The sequence below is a fragment of the Nanorana parkeri genome, unplaced genomic scaffold, assembly GCF_000935625.1.
Source record: "Nanorana parkeri isolate BGI_ZX_2015 unplaced genomic scaffold, ASM93562v1 scaffold409, whole genome shotgun sequence".
Classification (NCBI taxonomy): domain Eukaryota; kingdom Metazoa; phylum Chordata; class Amphibia; order Anura; family Dicroglossidae; genus Nanorana; species Nanorana parkeri.
Genome location: NW_017306677.1, coordinates 864,884 through 890,371, shown reverse-complemented (window position 1 = coordinate 890,371; position 25,488 = coordinate 864,884). Strand labels below are relative to the sequence as shown.

Sequence of the window (25,488 nt, the reverse complement as noted above, 5' to 3'; positions counted from 1 at the left end):
TTTGTCTAAATCTGCTGCTTTTAGAGAGAGTTTTGTAGTGGTGCTACCATGGGCGGAGATGAACAATGAGCCCTGTCCAGAACAGTGTGCCAAGGTCAAGACAGCAAAAGATTCTTATTTGTAATATAATCCTTAGGTACACAAACAGTGCCTCCAAATACCTCAAGCTATGTACCACTTGTAATGGCTGCTGGGAATCAAGAACTTCTTCACTGGACAGGGAGGAGGCCTTGTAAACATATGCAAACAATTAACCGCACAAGTTTCCATTGAGTCAGCAGTAGATTTTTTTTTTCTTCTTTCGTCTGTTTAACTCGATAGTTATTCAGCGCAGCTTTTGTTTAGACTGGTATCATCTCACCTCTATAACTTATCCTGGGTGTATACCGACAGGTAATATTCTTCTTTTATGCCATTTGTCTTTTTATTCTTCTATATACCTTATCAAATTATATGTATGTTAAACTTATTATAGTACGTATGTTGAACTTTTTATAGTATGGCTAGACTGTACTATAAGGTTGTGTTGTAATGGGAGCAGTGCACTGGTTGATGGATAGATACAGTCATCTTATATAGTCTTTAAGTAAACAGTCACAATATTTTATGCTGGGTAAGCACAAATAAAACATGTGATCCTCCCTCAGTGGTTCCTTTAGGTACCAAACCCTCCAATGCTGAAAAATCCTCTGCTGCAGAATGCATTAAATCTGACATTTCTGTGTAGAGGTGTACTGCTGCACCCACTGGTTCCTCAAATTCCATGTCACTACTCTGTCTTGTAATGGGTGGAGGTCAGAGGGATCAACCAGTGAAAAATGGGGAGGACCCAAGAAATCAACGATTCCAAAAGTGTCTGTTTCAGCATTTACTATAGCAGAAGATTTCTCAGCATCAGATGGAAGTTTTGTGGCGTGGGCTGAAAGAAAGTTAATTATATTTTGTTTTCTTTTACAGGCATTTCTTTTTTTTGTGTAGTGACAGGTTCAGTTAAAGTACTGTAAAACTGTATAAATTGGACAACAGGCTTAGTCAGTGCTAACAAAACAGCCCCTCTTGGGTCACTGTGAAAGTATCAAATCTCATATAATATTTGACCTACAAATGTAGCTCCCGTGATGGACTACAATCTCACGTTTAGTTTCCTAATTTGTATTGAGATTGCAGTCCATCCCTGGGGAGCAAGCTTGGAGCGGTGACTACTTTACAGCACAAACACACAGGGACCATGGGGAAGAAAAGGAAGGTCAGCGTGAATTCAGAGATGATTTGAGGAGTGATACACAAATAGGATACATTTTTATTAATAATTAAGGTACTTGAATGCATTTTTAAGGTTTAACTCCTGGGTTTAGTGTCACTTTAAGGCAAATAGGCTGTTCACTTTGCAAGTGAATTTTTCATTAAAGGGTTATTAAACCCTCGCATGTTTTTGCATATATCTGCTGCTAGCAAGCAGTAGATATATGCAAAATGATAAAAAAAAAAAAAAAACTTTTTGAAAGGGTTAATACTTACCTGTGTCTCCGCCACGCACTTCCGTCCGAACATCTGAAAATTTCTCGGGGTGGGCGCATGCGCAGTTCAGACGTTCACCCAGGAGACGAGGAGAGGCACAAGGTAAGTCTATGGAGCAGCGTGCACCCGCACAGACTCCGTGGGACATCAGAGGAGAGGACGACAGAGGCGTCAGCGCTGGAAGGCCAGCTGAAAACTACAGGAAAGAAGAAGATCGGATTAAGAGTCATCATTTAGGTAAGTCCTTACTTTAGCACTGTGGTGGGGGGGACTTTAGCCTTTAATGTCACTTTAACTTAGTGAATGAGTTGAAGCTCTGCTGATTTCCATCATCCAATCATGTGCAAGAAAAAATACAGTTGTTTTTTTTTTTTTTTTCCCTCCTTGCACATTATTGGGCATTCTTTGTGAAGTTATTTTTTTCCTGCATTCACTAAGCTAAGAGAAAATTCCCTTGCAAACTGCACTGGCTATTTGCTTTTAGTTACTCAACTCTAAATGTTATTCATTAAAATACAAATACTTTAAAAGTTATTGGGCTGTACTTATATCATTAATAAAAACGATTGTAACAAAAATGCTGGTTGCCTGGCTGTCTCTAGCTTCAGTACTTTCTGAACCGCTGGCCCACAAGAAGCATGCACCCAGTGAAGTCAGAGCCCCTGTTAAGTATACTTCTGAGTCAGTATCTCAGAAAGTACTGAAGCCAGTGGATCAGCATGGCAAGCAGGGCATCTGCATTTTCAAATGTGGACACTGGCAGCCTACATATGTGTCCTTTAATCTAAAATTCTGTAATATATTTGTGTTACTAACAAGGGCATTCTTTCCCTTTTAAAGGGCTTCCTGAGGATTTCTCCAGTAAGGACTTCAAACCACCATCGGAGCCCCCTTGCATCATTGAGACTCTTTGCTGCCTCCACCAAGGTTTGCTTTTGGAAGTCAAAGGCATTAAAGAGCATTTCTGGAAACCATATGTTCATAAGCTGTTTGACAAAAAGGTACATGTGGCACTGTGCTAGGAAATTGTACTAAGGCAGAACATGCATGACATATAATAGAAGACACAATAATACTGGAGTTCAATGGAGATAAACCTTGTATCCCCTGTGGGGGTCACATGTCATTCTACTCTTAGCTTTCAATGTAAAATGACAGAACTTGGTTAGCAGTGGCCCTTTGTTTGTCTGTAGAAATGACTAGATTGCAGATCTTTGACTTGAAATTTGGCCTTACAATACATGGGGCAGGGCAGATAGAGCATTGCATCCTTCCCAGTGCATTGTGAAGTATTGATAAATCTTGTATTTTGAAGTCTAAAAAAGGGATTGATGGACCTGATGAATAGTGATGCCTCCTTTACCCCTGTCCAGTGCGTATGTGGTACCTTACCGCATACATGTTACCGCACGTTGTGTTAAGGTAGCCTATTCTTGTTAGGTGTGCTGCCAACACACCACAATGTAAAAATACATATATATGAATGATTGTTATCTGTGCTGAGCTGAAACGGAAAGGTGTTAAAACAAATGCAAATCTAATTACTAATATCTTATCTATTTATTAACATGTTAAAGTAGTATTAAACTCTCAAACTTTTTTCAGTAAGGAATGCAGATCAAACAAATTTATATTGCCCAGCAAAGTATTTCTGTAAATTTTTGCCCAAGCACTTACAGTCATCATGCTCGTGAACAGTTGACTACTTGTTCAGGCACTTCCTGGTAAAGGATTGCAGTGCTCCCTGCTCCCCAACTGCTGTTTTGTGGTGTCACCCTGTCACTTCCAATGGTCAGATTGAAACCCATTGCACAGGCATGGTCCACCATTGTCACTCTCAGGAAGCTGGACCATATCTATCACATGGAGCTGCTACTGTAGCGAGTGCAAGTGGACAGTAGGTGGCTGCATAGAGGCTGAGATGTAACAAACAGTAGCCTCACTAGGTAACCGCGCGTGATGTCATCATGTGCACGTGCGATGATGTCTCAACAGGGTGTCACTCAGTGGCCGCTCTGGGTGACACCACTCCTCAGGATACACATGGTAACAAAGAATTAATGGAGAAAAACATCTTATCTAAAAGAAAAAACGATACCAATTTGTTTATGATACATAGGGGCTTATTCACAGAGGAGCCAAAGGTTCCAGCCGTAGCTTCGGCTGATCCTTCGGCCGCCAGAGAACTTCAGTTCAGTCGAACCAAAGGGCTGCTATACGGGCTATTCACTGTAGCTAGTAAAGCGGCCAAGTGGCTCAGCCGTGCCCAAGGGATAAGCCTCGGCTCAACTGAGCCGAAGTGACACCTGAAGCGGGGCGAACGACCAGCCGAAGGCCGGCCTTTTACCCCGCAAATGACAGCTAAACAGGCGCAGATGTCATGGCTGGCTCCACCCAGTTGTAATGACAGATCAGCATCCCCAAATGACTTGGGGACGCTGTACTGTCATTAAACAAAGAAAAAAACAATTGGGCGGAGATAGCAGTGACAGCTTGCTCTGCCCAGCTGTTATTCATTGGCCGGGACCTTCTAGAAGACTCTAGTAGGTGGCAGCCAATAGAAAACAGTTGGGCGGAGCTAGCTGTCACTGCTAGCGCCACCCTATTGTTTTTTTTTTATCTTTCTTTTTTAATTTTTAAATGTATTTACATTTTATTTTTTCAACGTTTTTTTTTTAAACTATTCTCATTGATTTGCTATTCTGCTTGGTACCACGGAGGTACCGAGCATAATATCCGAGTTGAATGCCGCTCGGCAGATGTTGGATCAGCTGAGTCGAAGTCCTTCTGCCCTTCGGCTCAGCCGAACATGCAGAGCATGTTCAGCTGAGCGAAGGCAGCCGATGTACGGCTGAAATCAGCCGTGTAAGCCAGACGTGAATAGCTGAACGTTGTTCGGCTCACTTCACCTCGGCTGGGTTATTCGCTCGGCTGCCTTCGGCAGATTTGTGAATAACCCCCATAGTGATTTAGCAAATTTGTCATCCAGTTAGGGTTACACTCTGAATTGACACTAGTGATGTATGCTTGCTGCTTCTGCAGTAGTAATATAAATTGTGACCTCTATTAATGCTGAAACATTGCAATATAAATACCATGTAACAACCTGAAAAGGCTTTCTACTCTAAGTATTAACAATTGCCATATATCTTTGCACCTAAATTATTGAGAAGTAGCAGTTGACCTAAAAGAAATGAGTCTTTATTTAGCTATTTGGTCTCATTATAGTATAGCAGACACAGCAGGAGGGAGATTTGCCAGTTTGATGAGGTGGATTAGCTTGTAGGTGTCTAGTACAATGCAGGCAGAAGTAGATTTATGCCTCTGAAATGTCACCTTGTAGCCCATAAAACATCTTAGTCTTCCCCGTTCTCAAATTCATCTAATCTGCTACTTAGTAAATGCCATTTTGGGCTATACAAAAAGGATTACACAGAAACCACAGCAGTAACATTGCCTTTTGGTGTTTCAGATCCTTAAAGGAAAATCAGAATCGTTGACGGGATTCTTGGATCCAGGAAATTTTGCTGACAGTTTGTAAGTTGTCATTGTTATTTCTTATCTTCAATGCATTGTGTCACCATAGTGCTGCACTCGTTCTGTAGAAAAAGTAATCATATTTTCTAATTTCTCATACATTATAAAAATCTACAGGAAGGCCATTAATAAGGCATATGAGGCTTTTGTGCTGTCTGTCGGCCATCTGGATGAGCGGGTGTTCTTAGAAGATGCAGAAGAGGAGATTGGAAGTATAGGACGTTGTCTGAATCCTGATCTGGGAGCAGAGTCTGTGGAGAGGGCCCAGGTGTCTTACCATTTGCAGCAACATTTTGATAGGGTAAGCTTAAAAAAGCCCAGAATTACATAATAAGACCCGAAAACAAAGTTGTCAGGAACGGACCTCTATGCAGTTTTTACAGATTTCTACTGCAGTGAATGCTAATGTGTCTATTGCAGTAGGAAAAAGCATCTGTCTAAAAGTTCCTATGCTGTACATACATGCATGTATGTGTGCACAAACAGAAATGCTAGACCACAAAAGTGGACAAAGTAGCAATTTTACTTGTTTTAGAACTCTTTAGAACTATAGATCTATACATACAAATGATAATACAATGTATCATAGAGATAGCTGTTAAAGTGGACCTTTACCCAGTGTTGTATTTAGGTTTTGTGCTGCCCTAGGCAAGACAACACTTGGGCGCCCCCCCAATCTAAATTTGCCCCATCCCTTCCTGTATAAGACATTTTGCGTAACCTGTCAGTCGCTGAAGACAGCTTGCACGCTATATACAGCTTCTGACAGGTTGCGTTAGTATTGTAGCAGGAAAGCCAGGGTCTCAGGTGGGCTGTAAAGGATCTCTTGTGACCCCGCATAGCCCACTTGAGACCTTGTAAAGCCCACCACAGGCTCTGCATAGCCCAACATAGACGCTGCAGACCCCGGACTTAGCAACGATCTGCACTTAGCGACGCACTGGACTCTGGACATATTGACACACTGAACTCTGAATATAGCGATGCACTGGACTCTGGACTTAGTAACGATCTGGACTTAGTGACGCACTAGACTCTGGGCTTAGTGACGCACAGGACTTTGGACTTAGTAACGCACTGGACTCTGGGCTTAGTAAACAGTGGACTTAAGTAAAAACAGAAGAACACTCAGGGAACACTCAGAATACAAGCCCTCCCCAGGCCCTGCTACCTGCTTGTCGCTCCTCTCCTCAATAGGTGCAGCCTGGTCACTGGTCAGATGCTTCGCCTCCTGCAGAGCCCACACTGGAAGAAGGGAGGTCAGCAGTGGCTGTGAATGGAGAAGTGCCGCTTGCTGTACAAATTGACAGCCCCGGAGCCTCTGTGCTGCCTGGCGCCACCCCAGCAATTCCCTTCCTGCTCTCCAACCCAGTCCGCCCATGTCAATGGGCCCTGGGGCAGCCAGCTCGCATCCCACTCGGACCCGGCCCAGCCCTGCCTCCAGACCAGCCTCGGCCCCTCCTCCACCCCGCCTCCTCCTCCACCCGACAGCTCTCTCAGGTAAATTAGGCGGCCACGAGACCCAACGAGCGGCCGCCTAATTTGCCTGATTTGGCACCGAGGCTACCTGATTCTGTGCGGCCTGGCTCGTTGCAACCCCCTGCAAAGTGCCGCCCAAGGCAAACGCCTTGTTTGCCTCGCAGTGAATATGCCCTGCCTTTACCCCCTTTGGCTAAAAATCACCTCAGCATGCAGCTCTGGATGCTGATATGAAATCATCTTACATTCATTAGTTAAACATATTTTCATTTTACTTGCAATATCTTGTTTTCTACTGCCTTGTTCTCTTTGGCACAAATGATGTAATCTGTCCCAAGCGTTGCATCTTGGGAATGTTACATGAGCATAGCATTGCTGGGAAATCTCATCTGTAATCTCACAAGATTTCAAGGAAAGGCATTTTCCTCCCCTGAGATGATGTGCATGGTCACATGGTCTAGTCACATGGTCTAGTCACATGTGCCAGAGTTCTAGGAAAAATATTATTAACCCTTGCAGTGGGGCTACCCGTGCACTGCAAGGGTTAACTGCTCATTTTCATCTAGGGAGTAAACAAACAAAAAAGTTATATTCACCCGAACCTCAGAGCCAGCTTGTTGTGACAGTCCTCCCTCCAGTCTCTCTCCTCCTACAATGCAGCAATAGTATGTCCCTCAGCATCCTCATATCCTATACACTGTATTGGACATGATGACTCCAGGATCCTTAAGGTGCCCATACACCTTACAATTTACCTGCAGATTTTCTGTGGTCAGATGGAAAAAGTGCAACAGATTGGCCCAGGTGGAGATTACTCCATCCACACAGTTTAATGTAGATGGAGGAATCTGTTGCACCTTTTCCATCTGACCACAGAAAATCTGCAGATAATTGTAAGGTGTATGGGCAGCTTTAGTCTGCTGTGGCGGAGGTAGGGTAATTCTGGAAGGACCAGTCTAACAGCAAGCCGTCTCCAACGATCAAGTGAGTATAACTTTATTTTCAGCCCCAGACCAAAATGAGCATCAAACCCTTCCAGGAACAGCCTCACTGCATGGAATAATAATATCTTTCCCTGCTTTAACGTTCTGTTACAGCTGATGTGTCGACTTATTCCAGTTTCAATGAATACAAAGTTGCTTTTATAGGTAACTGGCACAGGTCAAAGTCAAGTCAAATCTGATTACTGATTATGACAGTAATACATGTGGCATATTTATCATCGTCATTGTGTCGTCTTACCAGAAATACTTTCACTTTCCTATGCAGATGAAATCACTCCGGATTTCCACACCACTCACCTCCTTAAAATACATCAAAGAAAACAATCCGTACACCACGCCTGTCTCCAGCGCCACATACAGTGTCAGTCGCTTGTTTTCCATCTTATCAGGACTGAAACCTTCTCCGAGCGAGAGGCTCCTCCAGATGATGAGGTAACTTTTCCTGTTCTGGAAGTATGTAACCCTACTTTTTTACCTTTCCTCTATGGAATGGATCTTCTGCACCAATAGAAGTACAGCACAGTAATTGTTTTAGAGAGTGTATCATCTTAGGCCTTGTTCACACCAAATGCAGACCAGATCCGGTCAGGTTTCTGCACACGCAGTGCAGTGGGTTGTGCCGCGTTTTAGACGCGTTTTGGACGCATTTTTGATGCGTTTTTGATGCGTTTAGGGCCAGTTTTGGTTTAAAAAAACAAACAATTTTTTTTTTAAGTTTAACATGGGATTTCAGGCACTTGCATGCATTTTTGATGCGTTTTAGATGCGTTTTTGATGCGTTCCAGACCAGATCCAGAGCAGGTAAAATAGGGCTTGCCGCATTTTTTTCATCCGGTCTGGATCTGGTCTGGATCCGCACGCTGCGATGTGAACTGGAGGTCAAAATACCATAGGAATACATTGGACGCAGTTTTGATCCGGTCTGCACCTGCTCTGGTCCGGATCTGCTCCGCGCTTGGTGTGAACAAGGCCTAAGAATATGTTATGCTTCACATGAGAAAATGTTAGGGTGGGTTTTTCATTTCATTCATCAAAGCAGTCTGCATGTGTGACCAAGTGCTAGCATTGTGTGTGTCCTCCAGAAAAAGCACATTTAAGAGACACTTGGAATTTAATAAAAAACGTTTCTATTCGCGCTTGTGGATACCACCCTTACCCCAACTAGAAAAGCAATTAAACTAAATGACAGCCGCAGTAAAAGACCTACGGTGCTTTGGTCAAGAAACGTATAATGCAATACACCGCGCTATCTGCCCTAATAGAAATCCAAAACAACCATATGTGAAACAGAATATATAAAACGATTCTCGTACGAGAATCGTGCAGTGTATGGGCATCTTTATATTCGGCACTTGTATCTTGATCTCCTCCGCGATTCTCATAATAATGGTGATAGTTATGGTATTATACCCCCAATGTTAGCATTGTTTGTGTCCCCCAGAAAAAGCACATTTAAGAGACACAGGGAATTCAATGCTTTACATTCCAATGGTTAACATACAATAAAATCTTCAAACCAGCTCACTGGCTTTAGGTGAGGCAACTCTTAAACACACAGGCCTCCCTCAGTGGTTAGCTAGAAGCAACTCAAAGAAAAGAGGTACAAATGACTGCTAAACTGCAACATGAGTCCAAAGCACCTTTAATTGTTTGTTAAACATAATAAAAACAATACATATATAAATATAATGCATATATAAAAAAGTACCGGTAATGCAAATAAATACATCCAATGTGTTTTGGGGGCAACAAAGCTCCCGCTTCTTTAAGGCTTCAGGATTGTGAAGGAATGTGTGTTTAAAGCAAACATTTCCAGAAAACAGTAGGTCCCCCTGCACTCCTTACAGCGCATGATTTAAAACCACTCAATCTTCAGTGAAAACCCTAAGCCAAAATTATCAGGAAATACAGAGATACAGGCAACTGACATAATATGCTAGTCTTTGAATTGCGCCAGTTTGTGACAGGTTCACTTTAAATATAATAGGTTAGAGTGGACCTTTACCCCCTTTGACTAAAAATTACATACATCAGCATACAGCTCTGCATGCTGATATGAAATCATCTTACATTCATTAGCGAAACAAATATATTTTTATTTTACTTTCAATTTCTTTTTTTTTTGCTTCCTGGTCCACTTTGGTACAAATTATGAAATCATGCTCAACTATTGCACCCTGGGTAGGTTACGTCAGCAGAGCATTGCTGGGAAACCTCATCTGTAATCTCACGAAATCTCAGGTAAAGGCATTTTCCTCCCCTGAGATGATGTGCAGGGTCACATGTCCTAGTCACATGTGCCAGAGTTCCTGGAAGTAATAGGAGAGCTAGTAATCTTCCCTTAGTCAAAATAACCACTGTCAGAAGAATGGGAAAGAAAAGAAAAATAAATTATGCAAAAAATAAAAAGCCTGCAATTACCTTTTAAGCATGTGTTTTGTAGCAAATGTTAAAAAAAAAAATATTTCATTCTTATTTTGAAGTTTGCAATGGTACAATCAAACAGAAAAGGACAGGTACAATCAAACAGAAAAGGACAGGTACAAGCAACATACATCCAGAGTCAAGGCATTGTTGGCAATATAAGGACAACCTGAGATAGGGCAGCTGAAGCCCTGGATAATTACACGTAGGCGTCACAAACATGCTAACCATGCAGCCAGTCAATTATGAGCATCTTACACACTATAACAAAGTTGTAGGTAATGTAAGGTTTCAGGCATCGTCTGTAAGAGCAAGACCCGTATTTTGAGGAGCAGCTAGGCTCTAATAGGACATAACTAGAGACACAAAGAGAAAAGCAAAATAAGGGGGAAAAGAAGATCTCCTGGAAAGGAATATTGAAATGATAAGTGAGGGGAGGGAGGTGGTACAGGAGGATGTGATAGGGCCATCAGAGGGCCTAATAGCTATAGGTTCACACATCAGGTCCGACTGGGTTGTAGGGTCCAGGCATATGTGTATGGGAACTGCTCAAGCATGCCTCGTCATGCGGTTACCCGGGAGGAAGGTTCTGGACAGCTTTCATTTTTTACATTTTTAATTTTTTTTTTATTTTGCAGATCGTGCTCGAGGAACCCCTCACAGATGATATCAAAATGTCTGAAAGAAATGTTTGATGTGTTTTGTGAACATGCCGTGTCTGACGGAGGTGAAGCTCAGTACTGCAAAGGTCTGGCATATTGTTTACATACACGGTTATTAATAGGGATGTTCAGATACCAGTGCCGATACTTGGCATTTTTACAAGAACTACCAGGGTTGCAGTGATTGCAGCTGCGACTGGTCTCTGGGGCTCCACCACTGTCCTGAAATCATTAATCTCTATTTACTTGTCTGTATTTATCATTAGTCTGTCAGTACTTGTATCTGTGAGTACTTGCACAAGTATCAGTACTTGTACTTGAAAAAATCGTATCCCTAATATATATATTTAAAAAAAAAATCATACATTAAAACATGTATGCACAAATCCCAGGAGCTCCGTTTGCTCCTTAAAAATAACAGCTGCCTAAAAAAAATTCTAACTTTTGAATTTTTCTCTAATCTAGTCTTGGAGCTGGAAAAGTATCTGTGCATGTACTTGTACCGAGCACGGTACTTGGTATCAGAACATCCCTAGTTATTCACAAAAGGGTGAAGAGTTTGGAGAAGGCCGGAGTAAATAATTTAGGACAAAATCACCTATTTTGGTCTACATTGTTAATTTCTCCTGCCTTCACCCTACTCTTCACCCTTTAGTGAATAACCCTGATAGCGTTTAAATGCAGAGATTTACATGAAAAGACATTTTAAAATGGCACATATGAAGCGTAACCAATAGTGAGACCAGAGTTGTATTACAATTTACCTCATGAAGGTTTGAACTCCAGGCTAAGGCCTCATTCACACAGGGAATTGAACATTTGATTAGATGTGTTTAATTGTATTTAATAAGCTTTTCTAAATGCATGTGTGTGCACTGAATTGTGTCTTTATGGGTTCATTCACATGTTGCAATTACATGTGTTCATCTGCACTCTGATTATCTGCGTTTAGAAAAATAGAAGTCTGGTGTGTTTAGGATCTGATTAGAAATTCTGGATGCATGTAAATGCACATACACCTGCTTTTAAGCAGGAACATCTAAATGCAGAACAAGTGATCTGGGAGATGTAAAAAATTGGTTATACTTCCCAGATAACTTCTCCTGCGTTCAGAAAATCTAAGCACATGAGTGCCAGTGTGAATTAGGCCCATGTGTAAGACAAAAGAGCAGACATCCACTGTTTACAAATATTAGGCAGTAGCTCAATGACACTCTTGCATCTTTAGCACAGGAACATGCTATTTGAATGGCCTTAAAAATAACCACCTCCAGAGTGTACAGTAACAGGTCCACTTATCCGCTCATTTATTACCAGCCACAGTTTCACCTCTCTGCAAATGTGGAGCCGGGGATTGTCATGCAGTGTATAAGGGCCCGTTCACACTGTATATGGCGACTGGCGGTTTGTGTTTTTGCAACTGAACTGCACCAGCCACCCCTAGGGCACATAGAAAACAATTGTTTGCCCTGTTTACATCACAACGCAGGTGTGACGTACAGTGTGGTGCGCTGTGAAAAAATGCAGACATACTGCATTTTTTCACAGCACACAGAACCGCACCTCAGGTCACCACAGCACAGTACACCATGCTGCTATGCGGGGACCTAAATGGAGTGTACACTCCAAATAATGTTGAAAAGTATGAGACTGCACATCACACTGCATGTCCACCATACCTTTCAGAACACACTAGCCCACCTGCTAAAGGGGAGCATTTTAGAAAATCACTGTCATATGACCTGTAGGAACATCATGTGATAGGAATAAGTGCTTTCCTCATCACTTCTTTTCTGCTGTTATGAATTACAAGCAGGTGTGTAATTGCAGGTAACAGAGTTCGGCTGGCTTTAGAGTTGTGAAGCAAATGGCATAAAAACTGCAGCTAGGAAGCACACTGCGCTGTTTCAAAAATAACACAAAGTGTCAGGAACTGGCGGCACAATGGCACTTGGCATCACCAAAGCAACACTACTGAGGAGCAGTGATGATCGGGAGTTTGGTGCAAACCCAGTTTGTCTGAATTCACCCAAGCCTGTGCAAAACTTTGACTGACACACCCCCACCTGGCCCAATCAGTTATGACAGTTGTGGCAGGGGCATCGTATGCCCCTTTGTGACTTGTAGCTGCAGGGCGGGGAATGCCCCTGTCACAACTGATTGTACTAGTCATACTAAGGCAAACTGGGCACACCAAGCCCCCTCTTATCACTGCTGAGAGGATGCCAAGTGCAATGTTATTGTTGTGTTTGCAAAGCATGGACGGGGTTTATAAATCACACACTCCAAGAAGCCGAAAACCAGCATATTAAGTTTAAAACTTCTGCGCTTTTCTACATTAGAGAGCAGCAGCTGACACTAAGATATATATACTTTGTAACAAATTATCCTATCTATTTTAGAGCTACAGTTTATATAGTAAGCCAGCAAAAAGTAATGCGCCCCAGGGCCTGTTCACATGAGTTTCAGGTCCTGATCAGGTGCGGATCTGCAGACGCGGTGCTATGTGTTTTGCTGCCTTTTTGATGCGTTCCAGTTACAAAAAAATATATAATAATTTTTTTTGCATGAGTAGGGCTGTCAGTATGTTAGCTGCAGAGCAGTGCGTTTTTGATGCGTTTTTGGCGCGTTTTGCGTTTCCTGACCATACAAAATGTCACATGGAGTATTTTTCTGTAGTAACCTGAACGGACTGTGCACGTGAGAACTGTAGCCCATAAAACACATAGGGATGCATTGGGATGCATTTTTAGTGCAGGAGCGTACGGATCAGGTCAGCACAGAAAACGGACGTCGTGTGAACAGGCCCTAAAAATGTTGTTAGATAATCAGGTAGTGAAGAAGAAATTGGCACCAGAAAAATCTGCATCAGAAAATCCATCCACAAAAAAAAAAAAATCAGCCTCCAATTCTAGAGAGCACATATCCAACAAATTAAAATATCAAATGAACATAGATATTGAATTAAAAACCTATAGAAACAATGCGTACATTTCAATTAACTTTTCAAAATGAATGTCCCTTTCAGGATTACAGAGCGTAGATTGTCCACTAGACGAATGTCCAAATCTGCCAACTAATTCCTTCAATGCATAGTACAATGTTATTCCCAAGTTATCTACTTGTGAATAAATGAATGTGTTTGCGCCCTGTCTTTTTTATTATCCACAAAGAGGAGGAGAAGAGAGATTTCACTGAGCTTTTTCAGACTCTCTCATCTTTCTATGAGGACACCACTATGAAGGATGCTCGCATGCCAGTTATCAACCCTTTTATAGGTTCTTTTATTGCTCATTGCATTTGCAGGTTTATTCACAACTGGAGATTGCAATACGCTTATGTTTAGTTAGTGAAAAAGAAAATCTCTAGGGATGCCCTTAAAATGTATAAGGCTGGGCACACACCTTACAACCATCGCAAGATTTTTGTCTTGCGATGGTCGTACGTTTTTTTAAGTACCTTACAATCTGCCTATCTTGCATAGGCAGATCGTACTTGCGATGATCGCAAGCCACGCCCCCTGAGGGGCGGGCTTCTGATGACCGCAATGCAGAACGGGCAGTGTGCACTTGCGCACACTGGCCCGTCCGGCTTTTATCTTACGAACATGCTACAGACCCGCCGAACATCGTACGATGCTCGGCGGGTTTTGAAACATGTTCGTAAGTTTAAAGTCGTGCGACCTTACAGTAGTAGAGGTCGCACGGCTTTCACACACCTTGCGATAATCGTACGATCGCGGGATTTCCCGCGATTATCGTACGATTTATAGTATGGTGTGTGGGGACCTTAAAGCTATAAGCAGAGACATAGGGCTTGATTTACTAAAGGTAAATAGGCTGTTCACAATGGAAGGTAATTTTCCTTTAACTTAGTGAATGAGGTGTAGCACTGATTACTTTCATTGTCCAAACATGTGCAGGCAAAAATACTTTTTTTTTTCCTTGCACATTATTGGATATGCTTTGCAGTCAATGTTCACTACATCCACTAAGCTAAGGGAGCATTATCTTGCAAAGTGAACTTCCTATTTGTCTATTTGGTTTACTATTTGTCTTTAGTAAACCAAAACCATAGTGTCTTATAGACAAAAAAAAATCTAAACAATATATAGATAGATAGAGAGACTCCACTGTTGACCGGAGGTGCAAGTAAAAGGCAGTTTATTAAGGGCCAGTGGCGTCACAAGGGGGGTGTGGGGGGTGCGGCCCGCACCCGGTTGACACCATTGGAGTGGTGACACCAAAATGACTTGGTCATTTTGGTGTCACCCCCCTCTGAAAAGTCGGGCGCTCGGTCATGGACCGAACGCCTGACAGTATCGGGAGAGAGGAGGGGACCCGGCGGCATACCTTATTATTATTATTATTATTACATAGTATTTATATAGCGCCAACAGTTTGCGCAGCGCTTTACAATGTAAGGAAGACATTACAATTACAATACAATTCAAGACAGGATGGTAAGGAGGGCCCTGCCCCTTAAGGCTTACAATCTGAAAGAGGAGGGGGAAATGATACATGAGAAGACAATCTTTTTTTCACTTAAATGCCAACATTTATGCATGTCTCACGATAATCAGCCTTCTTTAGCCTATACAGTCCTTTGTAGAATATACTGTCCTTAGTAGCTTTCCTCAGCTCTAAGGCTCTGAGCACAACTCTGTGTGATACTCACACTGCTCTCCCAGCAGTGCGTCCAACAGGTCACCGACCTTCCTGACCTCTCCCCTCGTGGGCAATCGCACGGCTCTCCCAGCAGTGCGTCCAACAGGTCCTTCGGCCACCGACCTTCCTGACCTCTCCCAGCCTCCCCCGGCTTTTCCACGTGCGTCCAGCACGCACCTGAGTCTGCCTGTGTCCGTGTTCTTCCTGAACACACACAACTCCAACACAACTCTGAGCACTGGACTGGCTTCCTAATGAGGCTGCTCTAAGCCACCTGATCAGCCCAGGCTGGTCATTGGCAACACCTGGCCCCAGGACTGGAGATCTCATCCCACCCAGAGCTCTAAAGGTGCCCATACACTGCACGATTATCGTACGATGATGGCGGAAAATCCTGTGATCGTACGATAATCGTGCAGTGTATGGAAGGCGTAAGACCGTTTCTACTGTACGGTCGCACGACTTTTGTATTTCGAGCATGTTGGAAAACCAGCCGAGAATCGTACGATTTTCGGTTGGTTTGAATCATGATCGTGAGATAACTGCTTTTCCATTGGGATACAGCCAAGTAGCCCTCGGAAACGCGCGTTTGTTGCGCGACAGACGCGCATATGCAATACGCCTAGGTGTGAACCAGGCCTTAGACTTCTCCCTTTTTGGTGCTCCCAACTGCTGTTGCAGGATAGTATTCAGATATCCACAATTCGAGTAACGTGCCATTACTGCTGATGTGTTTTTGTGTGGCTTTCTCCCCTTTTCTGCCAATGACCAACTGGATTAAATTGAAGAGGTCTCCTCTTGTCTTTTAGTAAGTGGAGAAAATCAATATACACATGCTTTACCTCAATTTAAATGATTCCATCTAAATGAATCCGTGTAGTGCGGAAACAAGCAAGGCTGAGCATTTGCAGATTCAAAGGGAAGAAATGTGGAAGTCCCCTAAAGGATTACCCAGATATCTTGTGGATTATGATCAGGAAGACTTGGCACAGATCAAATCATTTTCTCTAAGTGGGCTACTTGGAAATAACATTATAGTATGCATTGTAGGATTTGTTTGATAGATTCAGGGCCCACCTAGTATACAGCTTATGCTTTATAACCTTGAGAGGGTTGCTGATTTATTATTGCTGATTTTGTTTTTGTCTTTTGATTTTAATTTTTTGCTTGCTGTGCATTTCCACTAGAAGAGGATAAAGGATGAAGAGAACACTGACCTATTACAATAAAATTAAGGATGTATCAAAATAATAAAACGTACTTTGCACTCACAGTGTGCTTTCACTAGAGAGATTGTTTTTTTGGTGTAAGAATTTTCTATACATATTTTTGTCATACCAAATAAAGTTTGTTTCTAGCTTTAAAGCTGATCTCTTGGCAAACAGCTAAATATACAGATAAAATAAATACATGGGAACTGTTTTACCTGACTAAGAATGTGTACTTCTCTCCATTCAGTTCTGAGATGTGCACAGTTCTGCCACACAGCACTGCCATGTCTAGCAAGGGAGAACTGTTTCGGAACGGAATCTAGCCGTCAACTGGCAGCAAGATGTAAACAAAGTATTTAGTTAGCAACCGAATAAATGTAGTTGCTAATGACATTTTTTATTGTGCTGTGCATCAAGCAACAAGCAAAAAAAAATTACAATGGAGGACATATGTCCTGAATTATTTTTTTTGCCAGTTGCTTTCTAGTGTCGGTTGCTTGAATGCCACATAATGGAGAGTTTACTGTATTATTGTCATCATTATTATACAGGATTTGTATAGCTCCAACAGTTTGCGCAGCGCTGTACAAAACGGGGGGAGACAGTACAGTTACAATACAATTTTAATACAGGAGGGTTAGGAGGGCCCACCCCTTGAGAGCTTAGAGTCTAGTAGATATAGAAATAAAGAAACAATTGTTATTGTAAAGATCGAATGCAAAAAGATATTTAATTAAGTGAAAGCATGAAAAACAATGGAAGAAATCAATTTTGTTAAAATTATATTGAAGTCAAAAAGTTTAAATATATCTCAAATGCTGATTAAATCACTTACAATGGATGCTGCTTCTTGATGTTTAAAAGTTTAAGTTTCCTGCAGAATGAGTTGGTCCCCTGAGCACTGGCCCTGATGTCCTGATTTTTGTCCTTTTCCCTTCAGTGTCCATTGGAGACACCCTTGTGTGTGCTAGTAAGCTGTGCGTGTCTCCACAAACACACAGTCATAGCAAGGCAAGCCTCTCCTCTGCCCTCTGCTCCCTTGTTCCTCCCTTCTGAAAGCTAGTAGATGAAAAGCTGCTGCAGACTTCTCTGGCCTTTGTGATCTTGTACTTAACAGGACGTTTAGGAAAGCCGAGCTGAGAGTTTGCTGGGCAATGTATATTTGTGTGATCTGGATTCATTATTGAAAAGTTTTAAAGTTTAATACTACTTAAAGAAAACATTTGCCTGTTAACTCTACTGACAATAGATTGGAGTGATGTGGAGCCACATCATGAGTTCCATGAATGGAATGGAATCGATACAATGGAAACAAGGAATATTACTGCGCCTTACCAACAGTCATCTATACCACATAAGTTATGATATGCAAGAGATGTGCAGATAACATTAATGCAAAGTTTTAAACTTCACATTATTGAAGACTTTTGGCTTTTATAAATAAGGAGAAAATGGTAAACTAGTAAAAGAAAAAACCCTTAAAGGAGAATTATGGGGGAGTGTGAAACGCACTCATCCGCATAATTAGAGCCGACATGTGACACTGAAGCTGTTACACGTCAGCTTTATAGATCACGAACTGAGCGAACACATATTGCTGATCGCTCAGTTCCCCCTCTTCTCCCTGCAGAGAGCGGTGACTGTCAGTCTAGAGAGGCAGAGCCAGCTGTCAATCAGGCAGTGGGGTGGATACCGACAATCTTGTTGGGATTCCTCCCGGCTGCAGCGTGATTCCGCGCTGTCAGCATATAGCAGGCAATAGCCCGCTATATGCTGAGTTTTGGGTCACAGGAGGACATTAGTAAATGTCTTGTGTCCCTGAAGAGAACTATGGCAAAAAAGGGTTATGCCATAGTTCTCTTTCATTTCAAATTGGTAAAGTTACTATAAAACTGGAGATGAATGGCTGTGAAATTGCATTTATAATTATATGGAAGTGCAGAGTTGATGAAAATTATGTTGTTTGCTACGTGAACAGATTTAAACTTAAATTCCTTAAAAAAAATTCTGCTAGAGTTGGGCTTTAAAAAATACAAGGACCCCAAGGTTTGGAGAGTTAAGAAGATTTGAAGCACTTATATTTAGTTCCCATGCAGAGAATTACTGTACCATAGTAACCTGTGTTTAAATATTTTCCAGACATTGCAAAGAAATACTTCAGGCTGGCAGAGGTGCTGTACTACAAAGTCCTGGAATCCATTATTGAGCAGGAGAAGAAACGACTGGGTGATGTGGATCTGTCTGTAAGGAAAATAAACTTCTTTTTATTAATTTGATTTCTGCAAGACTTACAGGGTTATGCACTAAAGGGTGACGAGTTTGAAGAAGTGAACAATCTAGGACAATATAGCTGAACTGGAAAGTGAGCTGAATTGGAGTATTTTTCCAGTTCAGCTATGTTGTCCTAGATTGTTCACTTCTCCTTCCTTCTCCAAACTCTTCACACTTTAGTGAAAAACTCTGTTAGTAATTGGGTTAGTAACATACATAAAGGCCTAAATGTTTCGAATTCAGCAGGTACTGCAGCTTAGTGGCTTTCTGTTGTGTAGTGAAACATTAGCTATACGCATTTTACATACATTTTAATAATATGGGATCTTTGATTTGCTACTTTAAAGAGGCACTGTCACCTTCCCCTTGTTGCACAAAGTGACAGTGTGTGTGTAAAGCTCGCTCCTGACCACATCATGCTCACCTCGCCATCATTGCTCCTTCTTCCGTACAGGCTATCAGATAAAATACTTTAAAAAAGCTTTGTAATATTTACTTTACTGCAGATCTCTTCAGCTGAGATAATATGATCATAGGCCATTGGGGACACTTTGTCTGTTTCAGTACAGATTTGCATTATAAGGGTTACAAGGTTTTGAATAATGTATTACTTTATCGTGGCAGTATGGTCATGATGGGAGGTTAGGGTATTTTCCACTATAGGGAAAATATAATGGGAGGATTTATCAAAACTGGAGCAAACTCATGGCACATTTGAAAACAAAAGCCATGGCTAACTGCTCCAGGTTCTGTTTGCTCCAGTTTTGATACATTCCCCTCAATATATTTTCAGTGGACACACAGATAATGCTTTTCTACTGTTTATGATGTGACTCTCACATTGCTACATGCTTCTGCTTTCATATTATGGTTATTGAAGTAAATAGAGATCTCCCTCTAGTGGCTTATCTGGCAATCACTACATTTCATTCCAATCCCTGATTTAAAGGATAACTTTAAAATACAGAGCACTTTTTGCCCCCTTTAAGCTGGCCTCATTGATCTCACCCTCTCCCTGCATTGATGCATACTTCTGTGCCAGTCATACAAGTTCTGACTGGCACAGCTTCCATTGCTTGCATTCTGCAGCACATGTCTTCCTCTCCTGGCCGCGCCTCAGCAGTACATCTCAACAGACTTCTATAGGGCCGTGGGAGACGGAGGTAGACAAGCCCTATAGAAGCCAATAAGGACTATACTGCGCACATGCAGCTAGAAGAGGGATATGTTCGGCACAGAATGTAAACAAACAACAGAGGCCAGGCCCTTCAGCAAGTACGCATTTCTGCATGGGGAGGGAGTGATTCATTAGGTTAGCTGAAAGGGGCCAAAACGATAAGTGCAGTTTGTTTTAAAGTGCACTTATCCTTTAACCTTTTCCCTGCCACCAACGTAAGGCATACTGGGGAACAGAACTTTTTCCAGCTGGCCACCTCAGTATGCCTTACGTCAATGGCTTTCACCCTTCTGCTATAAGCTCATAGCCACCCACCAGAATATGACAGCCTCTGGAGCTCTCTCCTTCCCACCCAGAACCACTCCATGCTCTGATCTGTGTCCCCTTGGATACCCACTGCTCTCCGCCTGTATGGGCAGAGGCAGCAAGGTTTCGAGGAGAAACAGACCGCTGCAGCTGGCACGGGAGAGAGCTGCCACTTTCAGGATGCCGGGGGTGGAGGAGAGCCGCTGTCAGATTCAGGATGGAGAGCGATGCTGTGCATGGCCGAGCGCTTCAAGATGGAGAGCGGACCATCGGTAAATATGTGAAATATTTACCGATGCTTTCCTGTACTGAGCAACACTGGAGTGATCGCTGATCACTTCAGTGTTTGTAAATAACATAGTAACTTAGACATAGTATGTGCCCTCAGTTATGAATGAATAGGAAGTGCTATACATCACTTCCTGTTCTTTCATGCATTTCTGAATGGAGAGGAGCACTCAATACAGAGGCTTCTATCTATTCATAACTGGGGAGAGTATTATGCCTCCTCAGTTTGTGAATGAATAGGAAGCATCTGTACTGAGTGATTCCTGTTCATTCAGTGCTGTGGCTGTAGAAAAAAGAAATTGAGGATTCTGTGTCCTCAATTTTTTTTTCTATTTCAAAAGGGAATATCAGACCCCTGATATTTTACCGAAGTCCCCCCCAACAGTAAAAAATAAATAAAACACAACACACACACACAATATACACATGTAACAGTGTGCACCATATTGTGGTGCATGTTATGCACATGCAGTACGGTGTGTCGTTAGAGCACATTGCAGTGCTTCATATTTTTTTTTTCTTTTTACAATAACATTAATTCAGCAGTGTGGCAGCGCATGGCAAAGCATTGTGATGCATTGCTGTGCCTTGTGATATGCTGTGCTGCGATTAAATATATGCCTGCATAATTTATCACAACACACACACACCAACAGCGCACAAACAGCACTGCAGATCAGGCATTACTACAACACATATTTTTAACATTATTTGTTGCATATTTACAGTTTTGCCTTCCTTTTGTTTTCTTACAGTTTCGTCAGCTGGGGCTAAAAGAGTTACACAGGGCTTGGTAGCAAAAGGGCTAAAGGAGCCTGTCATAAATATGTAGACTACAATTGATGATGTCTCCTGAAAATACTAGTTGTCGGACTTGTCATGCTGATGCTTTGGAGACTCTCATTTATTGACCCGAAACAAGCATAAAATGAGAAAATTCTGACGCGTCCCATATTTTTTTTTGTTCTGCATGCTTGTTCTTTGAGAGACAGAGGTATAGATGGCAGGCACACCCAGGCACGTATTATTTTCAGAATAAAGTAAAAAATTGGGAGATTCCATATTTTTCTCAAGACATTTGGCAAAATTCTGCACCATCATACAACAGTGTGTTTAAGGCTTGTCGAGGGAAAGCAGTCGGGTAAATTGAAAACTTATAATGATAATATAAGTGATATTATTTTAATTAATATAATTATTAATATTGATGTAGCATGCCTCATTCAATAGACAAAGGCTAGTTCACACCATATCTAGTGGTTCGTGCCCAGAATGCACTGGATTGCATAAACCAAGCCATCCGTGTTCTGGGGCAGGAGGGGGCGTTGTGGTGCCATTCATATCAATGCCACTGCAGACACAACTCCCACCCGCAGTGTGATCACCCGTACCAGGACGCGTGTTACAGCAATGCCTGCGTTCTGGTGCGAGCACAAAAAAATAGTGCATGCAGGCTTGGTTTATGCATAAAGTTCGTTCATGTGCCTGAGTGGTTACCTAATGTGACTGTGTGTAGGAAAGCACTAAAAATTAAATTATCAGATTGTGCCTGGGTGTCTGACTTCCCTGTAATGTGCATAGACAGATCACCATTTCTATTACTGAAGTGTTCAGTACAATGTATCTGTTATGGTAAAACAAATACAACCATTGTAAAATCATTTAGCTGGATTGTTCTCTACTTTGCAGAGTATTCTGGAGCAGGAAATCTTCCACAGGTCCCTGCTGGCGTGCTGCCTCGAAATGACCATCTTTTCCTACAAGCCTCCAGGCAACTTCCCCCAAATTATGGCAATGTTTGACTTGGCACCTTACCATTTCTACAAGGTATCCATGATGAATTATTGCAGACATAACATCTGGCATACACCAGTCATCCAGATTAGTGCTGTTCTTTTATATGTATGTGACAGTAATATTTGCATTTTTGTAAAAAATAGTCCACCTTCAATGAAACCTGCCATGATAGTAATATGCTATTGCAATACATGACTTCAGATGCTCCGCCCTACGCTATTACAGCTGAGTCTGAAGGAAGGGATGGTATTGGGCACGTCTGTACTTGTTTCTATTGCGGGAATTTCCCTGAGAGAGATTTATGCTGGTTATCTCTGTCTCTATGTGAGTACCTGTCTTTATACAATAAAGATATTTTTGGGATGGTACGCACTATGTTTCCTCTGCTTGTCTCTTTTTGGATTTGACAATTCTGTGTACCAGTTCGAGTGGATCCATTGGTACCGCTTATAAGGGCTTCGCTCCCCTATTTAAGAAGGGAATCGTGCATTGAGACATACTCTGTGGGTCTGAAGGAATCCTGTGGCTGTGGTCCTTTAGATATTTTAGAGTCAGACGATTTATTGTGGACTGCTCTCTGTGCTTCTATCACATTTCTGTATTTCAGCACACTGGACCTCACCGATTTATTCACTTTTGGACATTTTGCTTATGTAGATGTTATCTATGTTGTTATTTTAGAGTCTAGCATGTGACTCTTACTGTATCTTCACCGCCATTTGTATACACATTGGTTGTTTTTGACTTATTAGCTCGGCACATTATTGTTTTATATATTAGGAGATACCATGGGCAAATTTAAGAAAAATAACCCATTACTTTCCAAATGACTTTGATAATTCCCCACCAACTATATAATCGTCTCCCACCTATGGTTTTCATTGGAATATTCAAAGTTGCGGGAGTCATTTCACCCCTGGATTCTCCTTTACGCCCTCCCCTCCTTTGCTCTTATCCCTGTCCCTGTTCTGTTATCCATTTTTGCCTCTTTCCACTGGTTATCTTTCTTATCTTCTTTTTTCTTGAAAACTATGTATATCTTCTCTGAACTCCCGGGTGGAGCTTAGGTATAGGTGAATGAGCAGAAACATGTCTAGACCCTTGTTGTGCACATTGGTTGTTTTTCATAGACATGTCTATCAATGTGCTTTACACTTTACAGAGATATCCAATTCATTTTGAATGCACTATGTGTTATCGTTACCTTAATAATGTATTATATGCCTGCGATATCATACCCTCTTTTTGCATCGCTGAGCATTGTTATGGTGTGCTTCTCTGTTTTACCCTGAAAATTCCTAATAAATATTATTGAAACTCAATAAATGTATGGGCAAGATATTATCCTTAAAGATTAATGATGGTAGTTGTGAAAGGATAAATTCTTAAAGGCTTTGACACCATGGTGGTACAAGTGTACAGAAATCTGAGTAGAAAAAAGTATACTGAAGTGGTGTTATATATTTACTACCAACAGGTGTCACTGTTCCTTCATCCAGTATCCAGCGGCTTAGTTGTTGCATTGACACAATAATATTAGTATTCCTAATGATATAGTTTAAGGTTCAACTTCAGCCACATTTTTAGTTTTGGATAGGTTTAGGAAGAATAAGAATCTCTATTAGGGTTTATTAATGTCTGTGTCCCCTGTTGAAGAGATTTTACATTGCTTTCTATCCTGGTGACACCCAGCCTCCAGAACAGAACAAAAGGGAAATTGTCCCAGTGGGGACACAGCAGAAAAAAAAAACCTAACTAGAGCTCCATTCCTACACCAATCTATTAAAAAATGGTGACTGCAGTTGAATTCTCATTGAATACTATGAGGGATCTTCACAAAAGGGTGAAGAGTTTGGAGAAGGCAGGAGAAGTGAACACTCTAGGACAACAGACTTGAATCGGAAAGTGAGCTGAATTGGAGAATTATTCCAAATCAGCTATTTTGGCCTAGATTGTTCCCTTCTCCTGCCTTCTCCAAACGCTTCACCCTTTAGTGAATAACCCTGTATATTGATTTGTGTTTGTTAAAATTGTATCTTTTACTGTATTTCCAGGTGATTGAACTTCTTATTAAGGCAGAAGAAGGCTTGTGTCGAGAAATGGTAAAACACCTTAACCATATAGAGGAGCAGATTCTGGAGAGTATGTCATGGGCACGTGACTCACCATTATGGGACAAAATCAAAGACAATGAAGGCAAAGTTCCATTGTGTGAAGAGGTAAAAAAACACTCTTCTTCAGTTTTTTCTGTAACATGGGTTCATGAAGCACATTTATTATTCTAGATTTCTGTCAGCATGTTACCAATAAAATAAAAAATGATATTAAAGAAGATAGTAGTATTTTTATCTATAAACTGCTAATCTGTAACAGTAGGTGAGAGGGTTGGGGGGCCTTGTCCTGGGATTTCTCTGGGAGGATTTGTCAGATTTTATGTTTTTTTTCCTGTATTGTATTGGGAGAATCTCATGGGTTGTTGTGGGCAAAATTCATTGTTTCTGCAGGCAATTTAATAAATCAGGCCAAACAATGTCACAGTTTTAAACTATTTAGACAGATCCAGATCTTATGTAGTCGTAATCATCAAAGCCTTTGCATTGGCCACATTCAGAATACCGCACCTTAATCAAGAAAGTGGCTCACATGCTGCCCATTGCAGTATCATCTTCTTGACTGTATACTCAGTAGAGCTGCAGCTAACGATTATTTTCAAAATCGATTAGTTAGCCGATTATTAAGTTCGATTAATCGGTTAATCGGCTAAATAATAAAATAAAATTTTAAAAATGGCTCCATTGATGGACTACTAGTTTGTATTGAGATTGCACTCCATCACAGGAGCAAGCTTGGAGCGGTGGAAGTAAAAAAGAAAAAAAATAGTGTGGCGTGCAATATAGTGAAAAGGAAAGTGTAAAATTATACAGCAATGAATGCAGAATGGCACCGACTATAGAGGACTACAAATCCCAGCAATAGTACATTATACAGCGCAATGCAGAATATCACCAGCTATAGAGGACTACAACAAATCCCAGCAATAGTACATTATAGCTGGTGGTATTCTGCATTGCGCTGTATAATGTACTATTGCTGGGATTTGTATTCCTCCTCTATAGCTGGTGGTATTCCGCATTGCGCTGTATAATG

At 41.6% G+C, this 25,488-nt stretch overlaps 1 protein-coding gene across 2 annotated transcripts in view; it reads left to right on the top strand.

Annotated features, from left to right (window-relative positions):
* RBL2 (RB transcriptional corepressor like 2) overlaps positions 1-25,488 on the top strand; it is a 75,487-nt gene that overhangs the window by 35,165 nt on the left and 14,834 nt on the right. For both annotated transcript variants that reach the window (XM_018559653.1, XM_018559652.1), the window contains exons 6-13: positions 2,359-2,519; positions 4,991-5,055; positions 5,173-5,356; positions 7,804-7,970; positions 10,601-10,710; positions 18,642-18,745; positions 22,234-22,371; positions 24,396-24,560. In XM_018559653.1, coding sequence (XP_018415155.1) covers positions 2,359-2,519; positions 4,991-5,055; positions 5,173-5,356; positions 7,804-7,970; positions 10,601-10,710; positions 18,642-18,745; positions 22,234-22,371; positions 24,396-24,560 — 1,094 coding nt within the window. The remainder of the gene's footprint in view (positions 1-2,358; positions 2,520-4,990; positions 5,056-5,172; positions 5,357-7,803; positions 7,971-10,600; positions 10,711-18,641; positions 18,746-22,233; positions 22,372-24,395; positions 24,561-25,488) is intronic.